The sequence below is a fragment of the Somniosus microcephalus genome, chromosome 7 (genome assembly GCF_052327205.1).
Source record: "Somniosus microcephalus isolate GS21.2 chromosome 7, FLI_Smic_1.0, whole genome shotgun sequence".
NCBI classification, from domain to species: domain Eukaryota; kingdom Metazoa; phylum Chordata; class Chondrichthyes; order Squaliformes; family Somniosidae; genus Somniosus; species Somniosus microcephalus.
In genome coordinates, this window is record NC_140993.1 from 100,448,904 (window position 1) to 100,470,145 (window position 21,242).

Sequence of the window (21,242 nt, forward strand, 5' to 3'; positions counted from 1 at the left end):
TGGTTCAAACATGGACAAAAGAGCTGAATTCCAGAAGTGAGGCGAGAGTGACTGCCCTTGACATCAAGGAGCCCCAGTAAAATTGAAGTCAATGGGAATCGGGGGGAAAACTCTCAGCTGGCTGGAGTTATACCTAGCACAAACGAAGATGGTTGTGGTTGTTGGAGGCCAATCAGCTCAGCCCTAAGACATCGCTGCAGGAGTTCCTCAGGACAGTGTCCTAGGCCCAACCATCTTGAGCTGCTTCATCAGTGATCTTCCCTCCAACTTAAGGTCAGAAGTGGGGATGTTCGCTGATGATTGCAGCGTTCAGTTCCATTCGCAACTCCTCAGATAATGAAGCAGCCCTCATGCAGCAAGCAAACTTGGGCTGATAAGGGGTCCATCCAGGACAAAGCAGCCCATTTGATTGGCACCCTATCCACCACCTTAAACATTCACTCCCTTCCACCACTGGCGCACTGTGGTTGCAGTGTACCATCTACAAGATGCACTTCAGCAACTGGCCAAGGCTTCTTTGTCAGCACCTCCCACACCCGCAACCTCTACCATCTAGAAGGACAGGCGCAGCAGGCATATGGAAACAACATCACCTCCAAGTTCCTCCCCCCAACCCCCAAGTTACACACCATCCTGACTTGGAAATATAATCGCCGTTCCTTAATCGTCACTGGGTCAAAATCCTGGAATACCCTCCAGCACTATAGGAGTACCTTCACCCCAAGGGCTGCAGTGGTTCAAGAAGGCAGCTCACCACCGCCTTCTCGAGGGCAATTAGAGATGGGCAATAAATGCTGGCCTTGCCAGTGACACCCACATCCCAGGAACGAATTTAAAAAAAAGTGCACAGGGTCCTCCATCTAGTATGAGGAAAATGCTTCAGGATTTCCTGCCTCTGAATAACAAAACCTAGCAGTGACCAGGAACCAACATTCTAGTAGTAATTTTCAAAACTTTTTTCTTTTAAAACCATTAAAAAAAACCTAAAGCTGATTCCTGGTCACTGCGGAGAACTTGGCATTTCCTTAAGCAGAGTTGGGATTCTCTGAAAGAATGCATCGTTATTTCCTTGGACCGGGGAAGAGTCCAGCAAGGACTAGGTGTTCAGCCAGTCTGGTAATAAAAATGTAGCCGGGGGAGGCAAGAGGGGTAAATACACCTCGGGCAGGGTGCATAGTGAAGCAGAACAAGGAGATGGAAGCTGGGAAGACTCAGAGCTAAGTATATGATGGTATGGATAAGTATAGTTTAGGCTTAGGTATAATAGTCAAATTTCCTTCCTATAACACTTTCCTAACAAAGTGCATGTACTTGAAAAGGACTATATATATTTTTATGCAGATGCGACTTCCATTCAAAACACCAGTGATCAATAAAACTCATCAGTTCAAACCTCTCCCCATATAATGCACTAGCCTATATGAAGAGCAGCTATACAGAAATTATAAGACATTGTGCCAATTTAATAAGGAAGTGAATTACAGCTCAAATCTAACTGGCATATAATCAACAAACAAGGCTATTCAACTGCAACTTTTTCTCTCAACTAGCTAGGGGCGCTAGCCTTCCTAGTTGAAGCACTTGATGAACTCTCTTGTAATAAGGGTCCTAGAAGTGACAAACTGACATCACACCTCAGTTTGGGGGAAGGAGAAGGGATGAGAGTGTCAAGATTTTAACACATTGGATTGCTTTCCAATGATTCCTTCTGGAAAGTGTGCTTGTGAACATTGTGTGGACCAGATCAGGTTACTGGGGGAAGGTATACAGTGGTGTTCCCCAGGGGTCGGTACTTGGACCACTGCTTTTCTTGATATATATTAATGACTTGGACTTGGGTGTACAGGGTACAATTCAAAATTTGCAGATGACACAAAACTTGGCAATATAGTGAACAGTGAGGAGGATAGTGATAGACTTCAAGAAGACAGGCTGGTGGCATGGGCAGGCACGTGGCAGATGAAATTTAACGCTGAAAAGTGCAAGTGATGCATTTTGGTAGGAAGAACGAGGAGAAGCAATATACAGGAAACTTTGGTTTATCCGGAAGTTGTATATCCGGAAACCTCGATCTAACGGCAGAAATCAGCAGCCATTTTGTTAGGTTTTTTTTCTTTTTTTCCCCTTCTCCTAGAATTTTTTTTAAACAGTCAGTCGCTGGAAAGCCTCTGAAGCTGTTGCTAAGCTACAGAGACGCTTCCAAGGTACGGGCCGACTGTTTACAAGCTGTTGCTAAGCAACAGTGTTTGTTGTCAGATACAGAGATGAAAACCTCCGTATCCTTCAACGTTAGCGCTGGTCTGTCCGGAAGTTTTCATAGATCGGCATCACGCCGGTCCCGTCGGTGCCGGATATCGCGAAGTTTCCTGTAAAGGGTAGAATTCTAAAGGGGATGCATGAATAGAGACACCTGGGGATATATGTGCACAAATCGTTGAAGGTGGCAGGGCAGGTTGAGAAAGTGGTTAAAAAAGCATACGGGATCCTGGGCTTCATAAATAGAGGCATAGAGTGCAAAAGCAAGGAAGTTATGATGAACCTTTATAAAACACTGGTTTGGCCTCAACTGGAGTATTGTGTCCAATTCTGGGCACCACACTTTAGGAAGGATTTCTAGAGAGGGTGCAGAAAAGATTTACAAGAATGGTTCCAGGGATGAGGGACTTCAGTTACATAGATACACTGGAGAAGCTGGGGTTGTTCTCCTTAGAGCAGAGAAGGTTGAGGGGAGATTTGATAGAGGTGTTCAAAATCATGAGGGGTCTTAACAGAGGAGAGAGAAAGAAACTGTTCCCATTGGCAGAAGGGTTGAGAATCAGAGGACACAGGTTTAAGGTGATTGGCAGAAAAACCAAAGATGACATGAGGAAAAACTTTATGCAGCAAGTGGTTAAGATCTGGAATTCACTGCCTGAAAGGGTGGTGGAGGCAGATTCAAGTGTGACTTTCAAAAGGGAATTGGAATAAGTACCTGAAGGAAAGAAAATTGCAGGGCTACAGGGAAAGGGCAGGGGAGTGGGACTAGCTAAAGTGCTCTTGCAGAGATGTGGCATGGGTTCGACGGGCCGAATGACCTCCTTCTGTGCTGTAACCATTCTATGATGTGGTCATTTCATACAAATATCAGTAAGAAGGTTAATAGAAAAATGTTGTGACTCTGCAAACTTTAGGTATGGATAGTGGGTGAGTGTTTCCCCCCTCAAATATTCAGTACTCCAAGGATATTCTTTACTCAAGAGCAGCAACTTAAAAAAATATCGTTAGAGAATCAGAAAATAAACATTTGTACTCCATCCAATTTCCAAATGGTCTCTTTTTGATATTTTGTATTGCTTGTTTATGTGTGCATTATACACTGACGTCCTATTAGCTAACAGACAGAGGCCTAGAAATTCAGTATAGCCACTTTTGGGGCGGTAAAGTCGGGCGGGCGCTAAAGTTTGCGCCCGGTGCAAAGTCGATGGCACTTCGCCGATATTCAGTAGCTTCGCCCTAAGAGGTTGCTTGAGCGCTAAAACTGGCGATGCACGCCTATCTTTAGGCGCTAAGCCGGCGGTGCTGAGGGATAGCGCCGAGGCCGGGCGCAGCGCAGGTGCGGTCATTTCTTGATTGACAGCAGACACCGTGGCGCCGGCCAGCTCTTAAAGGGGGAAGGGTCGACTTGCTCTGCTGCAACGGCCTGCACTCTGCAGCCTTCCAGCTAGGCCTGAACACTGCTGGTGATCAGAAGGAGCCATGGCAATGGTACAGAAGGCCCGTGAGCGTGCCCTGCGCTTCTCAGCCCATGACTTGAAGGTGATGGTGAGGGCCTTGGAGAAGAGACAGCACATCTTGTTCCCGGACACTGGCAGGAAGCCTCCCACCAGCGTCTATAGGAAAGCCTGGAGGGAGGTCGCCCGCTGGGTGTCGGCCACCGGCGATGCCCCCAGGGACAATGTCCAATGCCGGAAGAAGTTTAATGACCTGACCAGGATTGTCAGGGTGAGTACCCTTTCCAGTCTCCTCCTCATCCTTGCATGTACACCTGACATGATGGGCAAAGGGACCTGAAAGCCCTAATGGCCAGCCTTCAGTCAGCAGCTATGGGACAGTCATGAACATCAATTGCACATTCTGCACTTTACACCATGGGAGGCAGTGCACACCACATCAGGGCTACACACTGGCCAAGCTATTCCACCATGGGAGGCAGCGCACACCACATCAGGGCTACACACTGGCCAAGCTATTCCACCATGGGAGGCAGTGCACACCACATCAGGGCTACACACCGTACTTGCAGGCCGTCCTTTCTCTTGCAGGCAAAACTTGCCAACAACCGAAGGCACCAGGAGGAGACCGTGGGAGGCCGCCCCCAGATCCAAGAGCTCACTCCCCTGGAGGAGCGCGTGAGTCGCCTCATGGGACCCCGGGTGATTGGGCCCGTCGCCTGTGGAGATGCCGACCCTCCTCTGGGCCACAATGGTATGGACATCACCTTTTGGACCTCTCTCGTCGCACTTGCGCATCCGATCTACCTCCTTTGCCATTGTCCGACCAATGCGCTGAATGCCACCAGTCATGCCTCCCTCGCTGACGCCCTCTCCTCACTCTAAAGCTACTCTTGTGCCTTCCTGCTTTCAGCTGGTGACGAGGAGCTCCCTGAAGCTGCCAGTGACAGCCCCTCCGAGGAGGAGGAGGAACAGGAAGGCGGACCATCAGGGCAGCAGTCAGGTGCGGCTGCAGATGCCGAAGTAGTGGACACGTCTTCCCTGGAGGAGAGCCTGGAGGAAGTGTCGGAGGGGAGTGGAGCTGCTGGGACCAGTGTAGTCCAGCAACCCAGGAGGGCTGCGGTTGGTCCGCGGCCTTCCCCCCAGAGGGGGGAAGGATCGGAGGGGAGTGCAGTTGCTGGGCCCAGTCGCCGCCGGCAACGTGGCAAGGGTCGGGCAGCTCTGCCCCCTGCTCCCCAGCGGGAGAGTCCGGACTCCAGTCCGGCCACGTTCAACTCAGAGGAGGCGCGCCACCTCGATCAAATGGCCCAGGATTCGGATCGCCGGCACACCGAGCTGATGGGGGTAGTGGCACGGATGCCTGAGGCGATCGAGTCCCTGGCTAGTAGTGTGCGCGAGTTCGGGGCCTCACATGCCGCGAGTGGCCGGCTGATCAGTGATGCCGTCCAGACAGTGGCTGCTCTGTTGCGGTCGCAGACCAGGGCAACAGGGGCACTGACTGCTGCCACACGCGCTGCGTCAGCCAGGCATCGCCTGGACACCCGCCGCGCTGCAGCAGCACAGCGGGCTGCCCTTCGGCAGATTGGTGTGCATGCTGCAGTGCGGGCCCGGGCGAGTGCCAGAGTGCCACATCACCAGCCAGGGCCGACCATCCGCCAGATTGCACACATTCCTCTAGCCGTCACCGCCACTCCCCCAGTGGCGCCTCAACGGCAAGCGGCTGCGAATGATGTTGGCCAGGCACAGCTGCGCCAATCACCAGCCGGCCCCTCGAGGGGCAAACCCTGTCTAGGCCGCCCCCCAAGGGCATCTGCCGGAAGGACATCTGACCCTCAGGAGCCTTTCCCCAGCCTCGCAGCAGCCACTGGGCAGAGCTTGCGGAGGAGCAGCAGGCCGGGCAGGGGCCCCAAAAGGCTCGACAAGGTCTCGCCCTCGCGGTCCAATAAGTAGACGGTGTGGCCAAGTGTTATTTTATATGGCGATGCCTATGTTTCTTTTGGGGATGGTTGTTTTGTTTCTGGGGATGTTTTTTGGGTTAAGGCCGAGGATGAAGGCCATTTTTGAACAAATGTTCAGTTATTCCTCCCCAGGTTGTGGGAGTGAGTCATTTGATGTACTGTTTTTTGGGGCCGTTGAATGTTTCTGGGTTTCATGTGGGAAGGGGTTTCATTGGTCTAAAATAAAGATTTCTCTTTATTCAGAGAGTGTCCATGTTTGTTGCTGTAAGTGTTTGTTGCCTTCGCCGGCTGAGGGCTTGCGGAGCGGCTGCGTTCATGTTCTTTCATGGCCACAAGGCATTCCCTGACAGGGGGCTTAGAAGTGACGTTCAATAAGCCGCCGACGGACGGCCCTTGGACCTTCTCGCTCCCTCCTGGGATGGTACTCCTCCTCCTCCTGCTCCTCCTCCTGAGGTGGTGGTCCAACGTGAGGTGGCAGTGCCGGAGTCCTGCGGAGAGCCAGGTTGTGCAGCATGCAGCAAACAACAACGAATTGGGACACTCGGTCCGGGGAATACTGCAGAGATCCGCCGGAACGATCCAGGCAGCGGAACCGCTGCTTGAGGACGCCAATTGTTTGCTCGATTATGTTCCTGCTCGCTTGATGACTCTCGTTGTATGCCTCTTCAGCAGGGGTCCTGGGCGCGTGGAGCGGGGTCATGAGCCAGGTACACAAAGGATAGCCTTTGTCCCCGAGAAGCCATCCTCTTGGGGGAGGCTGTGCCTCGAACATGTCACGCACAGTTGTCTGCCGCAGGATAAAGGCATCGTGGCTGCTGCCTGGAAAACGGGCATTGACAGCTAGGATGCGCTGCTTGTGGTCACACACCAGCTGCACATTGAGGGAATGGTAGCCCTTCCGGTTGCGGTAATCCTCGGCATGCTCCACAGGTGCCCGCAAAGCCACATGCGTACAGTCAATGGCGCCCTGCACCAAGGGGAAGGCCGCGAATCTTGCAAATCCCAGTGCACGCTGATGCTGCCTCTCCAGGGCCATGGTGAAGGAGATGAATTGGCGTCTCCTTCTGAAAAGGGCATCGGTCACCTGGCGGATGCAGCAATGCACGGCGAACTGGGATATGTTAGCAACAATGTCCCCAGCAGCGGATTGGAAGGAGCCGGTGGCATAGAAGTTCAAGGCCACCGTCACCTTCGCCTCCACCGACAGAGACGTCCTGCTCCTGAGCTTTGGACGCAGATCTCTGCGAAGCAGATGGCAGATCTCTCCAACCACCTCCTTTCGGAATCTCAGCCTTTTTACACATCGCGCGCCACTCATGTTGAGGTAGGAGCGCTGCTGGCGGTATGCCCTGACTGGGTAAGGCCTATGTTGCCGACGCCTGTTGCTCCCTCTGCGTCTAGCCAGGGCTGCCCCTCTCACACCGCGTCTGCGAGCCCTACGGACATGACGCTGAAACTCAGCGTTGGCACCCCATGCGGCCCCCATAATATGCTGCCAAACAGTCAAATATCCAAGAGGCCACTTGCAACGCTCTGGCCTGAAGCCAAAAATACCTGAGCTAGTGTTGGCCTAAACCAGAAAGCTGTCTTCCTTGGTCTCTCTCCAGAAATCTGTTGCACAAGAGTGTTTGCTACAAAATGCCTGCCCTTTATAGTGCAGGGTAAGTGCCCTTTAATTTACGCTCCCCGGGGCCCGCGTCGGCTCTGTTGCGTTCCACTAAACAAGCGTGCGGGCCGCCGGCCGCACAATGGGGCGGTCCCACTGAAGTTCTGGATCGGGGCGCGCAAAGGGCGTTGCACGAGGATATGACGTCATTTTCTGCGCGCGCTAAACTTTGCGCCGGCGCTAAATGTCTACTTAATTTGGGGCGAGGCGCAGATCGCGCTGCGCCCGGACGCTACACGCATAGCGCCCGAAATTCACTTCTCTTAAGGCGCTAACGGCTGGCGCAAGCAACTGAATTTCTAGGCCAGAATCCCATATTCAAATTCGTGTAAACGGGACAGGAATCCTTAGTGCGTAGATTATATTCTAACACTTGATTCTTAAGAGGTCACCTTCAAATACTATTCTGCAGTAATACTAACACATTTGTCATCACTGCGGTTTTAACAGGATGCTAGTCTGAAAAGAACAGTGCAACAATGCAAGTAAGGCAGAGTGTAACTACGAGCTCAGTAACCAAGAACAGTCTGCTTTAAAAGGTGCTCTTACTTCACACCAACTACAGCCTAGCTTTCCAACTTTAAAAAAAATTCCAGCAGTACATTGCATTTGTGTTCAATTAGTAAAAATTAAAAACTCTCCCAATGTTTTTAGTAGGTAAGTGCTTCATTTGAGGCAATATTAATTCATACAAACCAGAAAGTCCTAAATTTAATCCAAGTCTGTGCTAACATAGCAGATTCCAGCCAGGGCAATAGATGGGAGATGTTATAATTGGCCTCACCATCCCTAAACGAGGGATGGGGTTGGAGAAAATTAACCATGACTTTCATTAATGATTATCTAGTGACCCCTGATGGAAAGTCTGCATTTGAACTTTGAATGAGAGCAGAATTGGGCTCAGCTGCAATGCCTTCCAGAGTCAAACAGCCTGCCTACATTCACCATCTAGGTGCACTCATACAAAATGGCCCATTGGCGCCCACAAAACCAAACTTGTACAAGAGACAGTGGGGGAGAAATTGGGTATGTAGCGCCACCTATTAGCGCCTAAAGAGGGCAGTCAGTGGCTGTAGCGCCACTGGCCGCGCCTCCCGCGATATTCAGCGGGGGCGCTAATGGTGGCGTTAGCCTGTTGTGGTGCGCCGCCACCGATGACGTCATCGGTGTGCGCAGCGCCCCATTAGTGCCCCAATCGTGATATTTGGTAGCGAACGCCGCTGTAGCGCCGTTCACTACCCACACCCGGTTCACGGGGCCTTGCTGTGCCGGCAGTGGCGCAAGTTAAGGTGGAGGTGCGGGGCGGCTGCCTTTCTCGGCGGACGCCTGCCAGCACCTCCGTCCCCGGCCTCCTGACGCCCCCCACCCCCCGCGGCATTGCCGGCTGTTTCCCGAGAGCCCGGCACTTCTCCTCGGTGCCGGGCTCTTTTGCCGGCACTCGCGATTGGGGATCACGCTGTTGCAGGCCCCTCCCCCTTAACAATGGGAGGAAGGCCTGCAGTACCGCAGCGTACCGCGCCGCAGCGTGTGGCGCTGCGATATTCAGTTTCAACAGCTAAGAGGGATGTGGAGCGCCTCGAGCCTCGCCCTGTCTACCTCTAGCGGCGCTGAAACTGAATTTCTGACATTCGTTAATGCTCCGAACGCTGCGCAAAAATCAGCGCCCAGGCGAACTTGGCGCCTCAACCCAATTTCTAGGCCAGTGCCTTTAGAAGGGGAAAAAATGTGAAAAAGTGGGGGGTGGGAAAAAACCAATTACGCATCAGTCTATGCAAAATGGTATTTATTGCATCAAGAAGAAACATACAAGCTGTTGAAAAATGATTTGATTTAACCATACCTTGCTGCAAAGATTTGAACCAAGCCAAAACTTGCCCTTCCATTTTCATCAGTTTTCTGCTGTTGTGGTGCTGGTGACAGCTGAAGGGAAAGAAACTGTTTGTTATAGCAGTAAGATACAATCATTTTTTCCCTCAAATACACAGGTCTGAAGAAATCCAAATAAAACGGCTAGTACACACACGTACCACCAGGATGTGTGGGCAGTGTATGTTGCTGTAATATAAGGCTACCATTTGAAATATATAAATCTGTAAAATTGTTTTCTACAGAAGTCTCCACAGAATTGGCACTAACAACCGATATGGTCTTCAGTTTTTTTGTAAGAAATTCAATCTTTGCTATACTGCTGTTATCTTGGGGGTGGGGAGGGGAGAGAAAGAGGATGAGAGGAGAATAATAAGAAACAGTACTGTCTTTTTAAGAAACTTTCATGCTATGCAATCAGGTATCTTTCTCCCCTCCCCTCACTCTAGGCCATACGCATACTTTGCTGGGAAGAGATAACACGGAGATCCCAAATTAGCAGTATGCCAGCTCCAAGTCATATGGGTCTGGAAGAAAAGTCAGGGTAACAGTTTTACCAAACTTTCTTGAAGAATGAGGAAAACGATGCATATGTTAGAAGACTCAAACTCCAAATGTAAACAGTAATATACCAAAATACAATCACAGAATCTTACAGCACAGGAGGCGGTCATTCAGCCCAACACACTCTCTTTAGTCCCATTCCCCTGGCAAGACCCCTACCCTTTTCTTAATCAAATGTTTATCCACTTCCCTTCTAAAAGCTATTATGGATTCTACTTCTACCACTGTTTATAGTGCGGCATTCAATGTTATGACAGGTTTCTAAAAAAAAAAGTTCCCAATCTCTCCTTTTGTTCTCAGTGATTTTAAAAATTATGATCAGTGGAAGAAAAATTAGAGTGCCCATATTTTACTGCATCAGAGCAAAATGCACTAAATGGACAAATTGGCTTCATTTTTCTACTGGGACTACAGCAGAGTTGAATATTTTCCTGGTGTTTAGAAATGGAATGACTGTTGGTGGAAGAGTCAAGAACCAGAGGACACAGATTTAAGATGATTGGCAATAGAACCAAAGGCGACATGAGAATTTTTTTTTTTTTTTTTTTTAACGCAGCGAGTGGTTAGGATCTGGAATGCACTGCCTGAAAGGGTGGTGGAGGCAGATTCAATAGTCGCTTTCAAAAGGGAATTGGATAAGTACCCGAAGGAAAAAAAATTGCAGGGCTACGGAGAAAGGGTGGGGCCGTGGGACTCGCTGAAGTGCTCTTGCAGAGAGCTGGCATGGGCTCGAAGGGCTAAATGGCCTCGTTCTGTGATGTAACCATTCTATGATTCTCTCAAATAAGGCCTTCTATGCAGCTAAAATGGGGGAAGATGACCATGGCCACTTAGCTATTGCATACTGTGGAACACATGACCTACTGCTTCTTCGGTTTGAGTAGTGATTTATTAATTTAAAATTGGATGGAAGTTGAAACGATAATGAAGAATGGAAATGTTATACTAGAGAACAAAAACTGTAGATTTACCCTTATAATAATCTTCATCAGAAACAAGTGAAAAAAATCATATTTACATCTGACTACAACTATATGTATCTTTCATTTCCAATATATTTCTGAATTGCAGCTATCAAATGCACTTTTCATAGCATATACAGCACAGAAATAGGCCATTCGGCCCAACCAGTCCATGCCGGCGTTTGTGCTCCACTCGAGCCATTGAGCCCAGTTAATTGAATAGATAATACAGTAACTTCTCATGAAAACACTTGTTGGAAAAAGTAACTAGGGAGTCCAATTGGATAATAACAAGAAGTTACCAAGGCCATCCACCCCACTTCAACATTAAATTGAACCGAATAGACAATTCAAAATCTTGCAGGAATTTCATTATACTCAAGTCATTTCATATACATTACTTTCTTCATACTACTTCACTTGTGGTGGGAGGCAAGCCGATAAATTAAGTCTATGGAGGGGCACATTTATATCCAAGTCCCACCAATTTACATCGATCTCAGGCTGTTAATTCCAATAGGCCTTGGTGTCCTGATTTAGGATTTATCCACCAATGAGGCACTTTCTAAAATATAGGCTCAGAAAACACAAAACAGAAGCACAAATAGGACATAATTTCTTGGATTTTAGAGGTTGGACTCAGACTAGGCACTTCTGTTATATACTATCTGTATTGTAAAACATGCAACATTTTAGAAAAACATCCTTAATGTGTGCATGTTGAAAAATCTGTAGCATATAATTTTTTGTATTTGTGCATCATCATAACCATGTTAACGGTACAGGAAACTCTATTATCCGGCACCAACGGGACCGGCGTGGTGCTGGTTTATCAAAAAGTCCGGATTAGAGAGAGATATAGTCAAAAGGTACGAGAGCTCCGCACACAGCAACAAATCCAGGCTTCCCTGTTGCTTAGCAACAAGAGCACGAACCCCAGTTACACAGCCACAGATCCAGGAACTGCCACTAATATGAAGTAAAACTTACCTGAACCTATTCCTGAATTTTGCCGGTTAACAGAGATTTCCAGTTATTTAGGTGCCGGTTAAAAGAGAGTTTCCTGTACTATAAATTCTAAATTTTGCAGCCAATATAGCATCAGTAAATTCCTTACCTTTAAGCCACTTTCCTTTATCAGGACAACTTTAATCACAGGTTCAGGAGAAGGATTCCCCCAAGCATCACAAAGCTGCACAACCAAAGGTTTATCGAGAGCCTTACCATTGACAACTGAGAGGGGCTAAAAATAAAAGTAGTACAGCTAAGGCACATACACCACAAAAGACTTTAATCTTTCCTTAATACCAACTTTTAAATAAGTTCCACACAAAAATCAACTGATTGAAGATAGTTAGTGTGACAATGTAATTTATTTAAGTTATCACAGTTCAACCTCCAAAAACAAATCAATAATCCATCATCCAAATGTGCATAAGGATACCATCCCACTAGAGTATGGGGCTTCAAAGTGCACCAATGAATGTATGATTTGCTGCTCTGCCCTGTAAAAAAACATTGTCCTTTGACTGTAGCTCTGAAGAGGGTGGCATTGGAGGATCAAGCCAGAGGAAGAGTTACGAGAATGGGAGCTTTGTCTCAGAATTATGAACTATATTCAATTCTATAATTTACCTCTGTACTATAATAAAGTTCATTGTCTGTACTTATTTTTAAATGATAAAATGTTTTTTGAAAGTTTTGTTTTGGGTTAGCTAGGTGTTCGATCACCAAATAGTAAGGAATTCACACAAGTTACATCTTTCCCATATGGAAGGTTCACTCTCAATGACAATTAGAGATAAAATGGGTTTGATCTAATAGCCATTACAGGGACATGGCTGCAAAGTGACCAAGGTTAGGAATTAAATGTTCCAGGCTACTTGACTTTTCGAAAAGGCAGGCAGAATGGAAAAGGAGGGGGAGTAGCCCTAATAATAAAGGATGACATAAGGACAGTAGAGCGAAAGGATCTCGGCTCGGAAGATCAGGAAGTAGAATCAGTATGGGTGGAGATAAGGAATAACAAGGGGCAGAAAACACTGGTGAAAGTAGTATATAGGCCCCCTAACAGTAGCTATACCATTGGGCAGAGTATTAATCAAGAAATAGTAGGAGCTTGTAACAAAGGTAACACAATAATCATGGGGAACTTTAATCTTCATATAGACTGGACAAATCAAATTGGCAAAGGTAGTCTGGAGGACGAGTTCATGGAATGCATTCGGGACAGTTTCCTAGAACAATACGTCATGGAACTAACCCGGGAACAGGCTATTTTAGATCTTGTATTGTGTAATGAGACAGGGTTACTTAGCAATCTCAGTAAAGGATCCTCTGGGGCAGAGTGATCATAACATGATAGAATTTCACAGTAAGTTTGAGAGTGACTTGCCTAAGTCCGAAACTAGAGTCTTAAACTTAAATAAAGCCAATTACATAGGTATGAGGGGCGAGTTGGCCAAGGTAGATTGGAAAAATAGATTAAAAGTTATGGTGGTAGATAAGCAGTGGCTAGCATTTAAAGAAATATTTTATAATTCTCAACAAAAATACATTCCATTGAGAAACAAAAACTCCACGGGAAAAGTGATCCAACCGTGGCTAACTAATGTTGTTAAGGATGGCATTAGATTGAAAGAAGCAGCTTATAATGTTGTGAAGAATAGTAGTAAGCCTGAGGATTGGGAGAGTTTCAGAAACCAGCAAAGGATGACCAAAACATTGATAAAAAGGGAAAAAATAGAATGAGAGAAAACTAGCAAGAAATATAAAAGCAGGTTGTAAGAGCTTCTACAAGTATGTAAAAAGGAAGAGAGTAGCAAAAGTAAACGTTGGTCCCTTAGAGGCTGAGACAGGAGAAATTATTATGGGGAATAAGGAAATGGCAGAAACATTAACCAAATATCTTGTATCTGTCTTCACAATAGAAGACACAAAAAGCATGCCAAAAATGGTGGGGAACCAAGGGTCTAATGAGGGTGAGGAACTTAACGTAATTAATACAAGTAGAGAAAAAGTACTAGAGAAACTAATGGGACTAAAAGCCGACAAATCCCCTGGACTTGACGGCTACATCCTAGGGTTCTAAAAGAGGTGGCTGAATAGATAGTGGATGCATTGGTTTTGATCTTCCAAAATTTCCTAGATTCTAGAACGGTCCCAGCGGATTGGAAGGTCGCAAATGTAACAGCGCTATTCAAGAAGGGAGAGAGAAAACAGGGAACTACAGGCCAGTTAGCCTGACATCAGTCGTCAGGAAAAATGCTGGAATCGATTGTTAAGGACGTTGTATCAGGGCACTTAGAAAATTATAATATGATTAGACAGAGTCAACATGGTTTTATGAAAGGGAAATTGTGTTTGACAAATTTATTTGAGTTTTTTGAGGATGTAACTAGCAGGGTAAAGGGGAACCAGTGGATGTAGTATATTTTGATTTCCAAAAGGCAGTGGATAAGGTGCCATATAAAAGGTTATTACACAAAATTAGCATTCATGGGATTGGGGGTAATATAGTAGCACGGACAGAGGATTGGTTAACAGACAGAAAACAGAGTAGGGATAAACGGATCTTTTTCAGGTTGGCAGGCTGTAACAAGTGGGGTGCCGCAAGGATCAGTGTTGGGGCCTCAGCTGTTTACAATCTAGATTAATGACCTAGATGGAGTGTGCTGATGATACAAAGCTAGGTGGGGCAGTAAGCTGTGAGGAGAACACAAAGAGTCTGCAAAGGGATATAGATAGACTAAGTGAGTGGGCAGTAAGGTGGCAGATGGAGTATAATGTAGGAAAATGTGAGGTTATTCGCTTTGGTAAGAAGAATTGAAAAACAGAATTTTTTTTAAATGGTGAGAAACTTTCAAATGTTGGTGTTCGGAGAGATTTGGGTGTCCTCATGCAAGAAACACAGAAAGCTAGCATGCAGGTACAGCAAGCAATAAGGAAGGCAAATGGCATGTTGGCCTTTATTGCAAGGGGTTTGGAGTATAAGTGTAAGGAAGTCTTGCTACAATTGTACAGGGCCTTGGTGAGACTACAGCTGGAGTACTGTGCACAGTTTTGGTCTCCTTATCAAAGTAAGGAAATACTTGCCTTGGAGGCGGTGCAACCAAGGTTCATTAGACTGACTCCTGGGATGAGAGGGCTGCCCTATGATGAGAGATTGTGTAGAATGGGCCTATATTCTCTGGAGTTTAGAGAAATGAGAGGTGATCTCATTGAAACATACAAGATTCTGAAGGGGATTGACAAGGTAGATGCTGAGAGGTTGTTTCCCCTGGCTGCAGTGTCTAGAACTCAGGGCATAGTCTCAGGATAAGGGGTAGGCCATTTAAGACAGATGAGGAGGAATTTCTTCACGCAGAGGGTTGTGAATCTTTGGAATTCTCTGCCCCAGAGGGCTGCGAATACTGAGTCTTTGAGTATATTCAAGGCTGAGATAGATAGATTTTTGGACTCTAGGAGAATCAAGGGATATGGAGATTGGGGGGGAAAGTAGAGTTGAGGTAGATGATCAGCTATGATCTTACTGAATGGCGGAGCAGGCTTGAGGGGCCGTATGACCTACTACAGGAAACTTTGTGCTATCCGGCACCTATGGGACCGAGCTACTGCCGTTTTTTTAAAAGCTCCGGATAGACCAGCGTCAATGTTATCAGATAGGAGCTTTTCATCGCAGTATCTGACCACAAACACTGTTGCTCAGCAACAGCTTGTAAACACTCGGCCCAGTAGCTTGGAAGCGTCTCTGAAGCTGTTGCTAAGCGACAAAGACGCTTTCCAGAGCCTGCCTGTGAAAAGAATGCTAGGAGAAAAAAAACCACCTAATCAAAACGGCTGCTGATTTCTGCCGTTAGATCAAAGTTGCCGGACATTCAACTTCCGGATAGCACAAAGTTTCCTGTACTGCTCCTATTTCTTATGTTATGACATATCACACTTACCCAGAGAACTTGGTATAGGCTGGGAACAACCAAGGATTAAGCGACCACTAAGCATGCAGAGATACTGCTTCATTTTAACCAGCTAAAAGTTTGCAGCTTTCCCAGCATAAGGCACTAAGCTTGTCCAGCACAAGGCACTAAGCTTGTCCAGCTAAAACCACCATGTCAGGGCATTCACTTGATGGGTTATGTGTAGCCAAGTGATGGGACAAAATTCCAACTAGTTAATTGTCAATAGTACTCCAAACCTGCCAAACTCAGGTTACTGGATTACCAATGCCATCTATAACGCAATTGCTGGCAAGAAAATTACTCAAATTCACAGTACTGTACTTGTGAGCAACTTCAAAAGTGACACTTCCCTAAATAAAAAGATTTAAAAGAATACTCCAATACTTTATGTAATCTAACTACTGTACTCCGGTTCTTACCTCTTCTGTATTTCCCCATTCAAGGAAGGTAATTTGGGTTGGAGGCCCTGCAGTCAGATGAATTCTTACATAATCCACAAAATCACGCCAAGCAAAACAAAGTTCTTTGTGACCAGTAGATCCAGGTATAAACTTTATTCCCCGAACAACCATATACTGCCCATTTTCCTATGAAGAAAAAGAGCGTCCATTTATATACCACCTTTCATGTCCTCAGTCCCAAAACACTTCACACAATGAATTACTTTTGCAGCATAGCTAGTTGCTTTAAGATAGTTTGATATAAATACATTTATGTATACGTCTGTAAACATCGCAATTAGATCGGAAAAGCTTAAGTTTTCATCAGTTCAACTGATTTCACAGCTTGCTGGCTACAGGGAGTTCCAGAGTGTCGGAGCAGTGAATAATTGACCACAACTTCACGATTTCAGTGTTTAGATGTGTATGTGCTAAATCCTGAAGTTACAATCAGTTAGAGGGGTAATGATGGCCAACGCTGACAGTTCGCCATCATTACCACTGCAAAATCTGGGCCTTTAAAAATTAAGTTTTTAATTTCATAGGATTGAATATTTTTCATGCCTGTATCACCTGTACATTACAAAGAGCAAACAAATTAAATTTTCTGGTGTTCAGTCATGTAAACTTTAAATCAATAATAAAACTAGCATGGTTTCTTATCAAATTTGGCATTTGATAAAGTACTACATGTTAGCAAAATTGAAGCCCATAGGATTAAAGAGGTAGTGGCAGCGTGGATACAAAATTGGCTAAAACACAAAAAGCAGAGAGTAGCGCGGACAGTTGTTTTTCAGACGGGAGGGAAGTATAGGGGTCACTATTAGGACCACTGCTCTTTTTGATATATATATTATTGACCTGGACTTGGGTGTAAAAGGGAATAATTTCAAAGTTTGCAGATGACACAAAACTCAGAAATGTAGTAAACGGTGAGGAGCATAGTAGCAGACTTCAGGACATAAGGCAGACTGGTGAAATGGGCAGGCACATGGCAGATGAAATTTAATGCAGAGAAGTGTGAAGTGATGCATTTTGGAAGGAAGAACAAGGGGGGGGGGGGGCAATATTAATCCAAAATGGTACAATTTTAAAGGGTGTGCAAGAACAGAGAGACCAGGGAGCGCTCATACATACATTTTGGAAGGCTGCAGGATAAGTTGACGGAGCTGTTAAAGCATATGGGATCCTGGGCTTTATAAAAGTACAAAAATAAGGATGTTATGCTACACCTTTATAAATCATTGGTTTAGCCTCAGCTGGAGTAATGTGTCCAAATCTGGGCACCACACTACAGGAAGGATGTCAAGGCCTTGGAGAGGGTACAGAGAAGTTTTACTAGAATGATACCAGGGACAAGGGACTTTAGTTATGTGGACAGACAAGAGAAGCTGGGATTGTTCACCTTAGAGCAGAGAAGGTTAAGGGAAGATTTAATAGAACTGTTCAAAATTATGAAGGTTTGGATAGAGTAAATAAGGAAAAATAGTTTTTACTTGCAGGTGCGTCAGTAACCAGAGGACACAGACTGAAGATAACTGGCAAAAGAACCAGGGGAAAGATGAGATTTTTTATAAACACAGTGAGTTATGATGATTTGTAATGCACTGCCTGAAAGGGTGGTGAAAGCAGACTCAATAGTAACTTACAAAAGGGAATTAGATAGCAGGGCAATTGGGGGCCACTAGTTGAGGTTTAGTTGAAACTGCTTTCATGAAGAGCCTGTTGCCTGGAATCACAAGAAAAGCTGCTGCCACTGACCCATGAACCTGCAAATAACAAGCCACCAAAATTCCACCATCTCCTCAGAGAGTGAGGCATTCTAGGCACGTTCCAGAAACAGTTGAGTGGTTGTCAGACTTTGCACAAAGATGTCTACAACCAAGAATCTGCTAGGATTTTTCAAAATTAATGAGCTTTTCCAATGTACTCAAAATTTGGACAGAAATGTCTGCAGTTTTAAGAGAAAGCTTGGATTAGCCTATTGTCTAAACAAAAGCAGATATCAATCAATATATGACAACTATAAAGGAAGACTGTTATACTTCCTGAATAATACTTCCTGAATATCCTGCGTGGTGACGACAGATCATTTTAGTAATTTACTCCTCCTCCAATCTAATATCTTGGATGAGAAAGTCTTATCATTATACAAAAGTACACATCCTGCACAGCTGCCAATCTCTCAGATGTGCCACCTGACAATCTACAGGAAACTTTGGTTTATCCGGAGGTTATATGTCCGGAATACTCAATCTAATGGCAAAAATCAGGAGCCGTTTTCTATAAGTTTTTTTTAGTTCTCGTTGCTTTTTTCCCCCCCAGTCAGGCACTGCAAGGTCTGTAGCTATAGCATCAGCTTCAGCTAGAGACACTTGCAGCTGCAGCCGACTGTTTTGAAGCCGAAAGCAACAGGGTTTGTTGATTCACACGGAACTTTTCAGTTCCGTATGTTTCAACATTAACGCTGGTATATCCGGCACTTTTGATGGTACGGCACCAGCTCGGTCCCGTCAGTGCCGGATATCAGAAAGTTTCCTGTACTGTCTTTCTACTTACAAATGAATTTGTTGAAGACCTTCAGGGCTTATATTAACAAGAGATCAGAGCCTAAGCCTTCTCAAAGCTCAAGTGGAACTTGTAGCAGGATTTGAAGAGACAGATGTCAAAATGAGAAGCAACTTGGACAACAAAAGAGAGATCAGCTGAGAAGAAAAGTGAAGGATCAGGTGGCTCTAATCATTCTGTAATGCAGAGGGCTGAAAAATAATCAGCTAGAGCAGAGTTAAACAAGAATGTCAGCCTATGCTAAGGCTGCAATTGATATGGATGCTAGTCCAGCATTTGCCAGCATCAGCTAAGGGACTTAACAAGCAATGCAGACAAAACAATGTGGGATACAAGACCATTAACAACTGCTGACAGATTTGAATCCTTCACAAAAGGAAGCTTTTAAGTGGAGGACAACCACTGAATGAGATTATACATCCAATGTCTTGACTGCAATTTAGATGTGGCAAAAGGACTTGCGCACCTCCACGACCTGAAGAAATGTAATAGCAGTAGCCTTGCTACAAGTAGGGCCCATATACGTTGGGATGGTCAAAGAGTAGATCAAAAAGCAGATACAGGCTGTCCAAGTACAATCTCACCATCCTACATAGGGAACTCTAATTTAAGAGTCATGGGGATAACAAATCTATAGATCCCAGCTACAGTGGTGGGTAATACTGTACCACAAGATTAAGAGTGCATCGAGATCCTCCATCGATGCTCTAAGACTACATTCCAAAATTTGCCAGCCAGCTTCAAGAAGTGTGAAACTAGCTCAGCACAAATTACTTTCACTCAGATCCATTCCTGTGCAGGTATATTTCTTGTTGCTGGAGGAAACAGAAGACCTGCAACAATGGTCAAGTGGTAAAGTGATAGGCATGGTGATGCTGGAAGCCATAGCTAAGTAAATTAAATATGTTTTTTCTGGAACAATGAAAAGGTTAATTTATCATTTCCTATTAGACACACATGGCCACTTATTAGGAACCAAGCTATTGGGATCACCTAAGTAGAACAAGTTGCAAATCTCACCCAGGTGACAGAAATAGTTAATATCGATCGCCAGGCTAAATAGTTCTAAAGTAAGTGAGGTAAGTTTAAAAATCTGGGGTATTCTTGATTTTGTATCATTTTACTTTTTTTTTTAAAAGCAAGTTAGTTTTTAGGTCTGAGCTGTATGGTCTACAATGTGTAATATTCACCTAGTTCAGGGAGCTTTGGAACAGCCCATATTATTTCAAGTGCATACCACAGAAAGGTGGAAAGGTTTACTGTGACAATGCCATGCTAGATATTTTGCACACAAGGTCAAGCTTTGGTTCATAGGAAGCATGGGCTTGCCTATGTAAGCTGCTTTTTTCATTGAGCATAGGTATTGGGAAGCAGCCAAAATTGTAACAGACATCATGATGTGTTGCCATTCACCCGAATGGTTTCAGGAAAGCCAATAGTAATTATCTCCTTCTTATGGCAAAAGGCATCAAGCATGAGCTGGCCAACACCAATCTATTTTCAAATAAACAAGCCCAAAAGCATCTCTAGTGCATCCATGATTCAAGAACTGGCATGTGAGTGATCACCTCATTGTCCAGCAGCAAGATTCACCAGAGCTACACAGGAAGCAGAGCGTGAGACAAGCCACCAGGTATGTTATGTTCCAAGCTGCTGTTGACAATCCAATTACTTTGTTACAGAACTACCTTGAAGCCTACATGGATGGGAATCCTGGAGATGTTACCATGATCACATTTGGCAGCTTAATAAATTCCCCCAGCTTCAACATTCTAGATACATCATGTGCATCAGGTGGCCAGATAAAATTACAAACAATAAGGTCTTTAAGCACTCCAAGACCATCATCATGGAGACAAGCCTGCCGAAAGCACAGCTGGACTGGTCAGGACATGTCACCTGTACAGAGGGCGCTAAACTCCCAAAAAGGATTCTGTAGAGTGTTGGAACATGAAAAGTAAAAGGAAGAGAAACAACAGCACAATCAAGCACAATATCATGAAAGGCACTATATCAATGCAAGTTTTTTCTCTCTCAAAAATATCACCAGCCGGGAAAATCTCATGGCTGAACACACGAGTTGGGAAGTAAAAATACATGGCAGTGTAAACTAGTACAAGCACCAGCACATTGATATCTTGAAGTAGAATTGGCACCAGTAGAAAAGCGAACAGGAGCAGCCAGTCAACCGTTGCCTACTGTTTGGATATTTGAAACATACGGGAATTTTTGTCTCTCTCTCACATGGGCCTCAATAGTCAGCACAGTAAGCAAGACAATCTCTTTTTAGCAAGGGTTGTCATTTCAATACGAAGGGCTATCACCAGGTGGCATCAGTCTGAAGGGACCATATGCATATTGAGGAGAGGAGGAGAAAGGGGCAGAAGCAATATTCAATCAGGAAAGATTTCAGCCAGAGTAAAGATGTCGATCAAAGATTTTTGACCAAAGCTAAGAGGGTCAACATGTGCTCTGGAGAGCTCTGTTTTGCAAAAAAGTGTTTCAGTAAACAGTATTGACAATTAGCCACCTGCATATGCAAGTTGTTGG

At 45.4% G+C, this 21,242-nt stretch overlaps 1 protein-coding gene across 1 annotated transcript in view; it reads right to left on the reverse strand.

Moving 5' to 3' along the window:
* Positions 1–21,242, reverse strand: part of smchd1 (structural maintenance of chromosomes flexible hinge domain containing 1) — a 256,400-nt gene that overhangs the window by 106,332 nt on the left and 128,826 nt on the right. The window contains exons 29-31 of the mRNA XM_085992795.1: positions 16,104–16,271; positions 11,844–11,969; positions 9,175–9,254 (exon numbers count right to left, since the gene is read on the reverse strand). Of these exons, the coding sequence (XP_085848921.1) occupies positions 9,175–9,254; positions 11,844–11,969; positions 16,104–16,271 (374 nt within the window). The remainder of the gene's footprint in view (positions 1–9,174; positions 9,255–11,843; positions 11,970–16,103; positions 16,272–21,242) is intronic.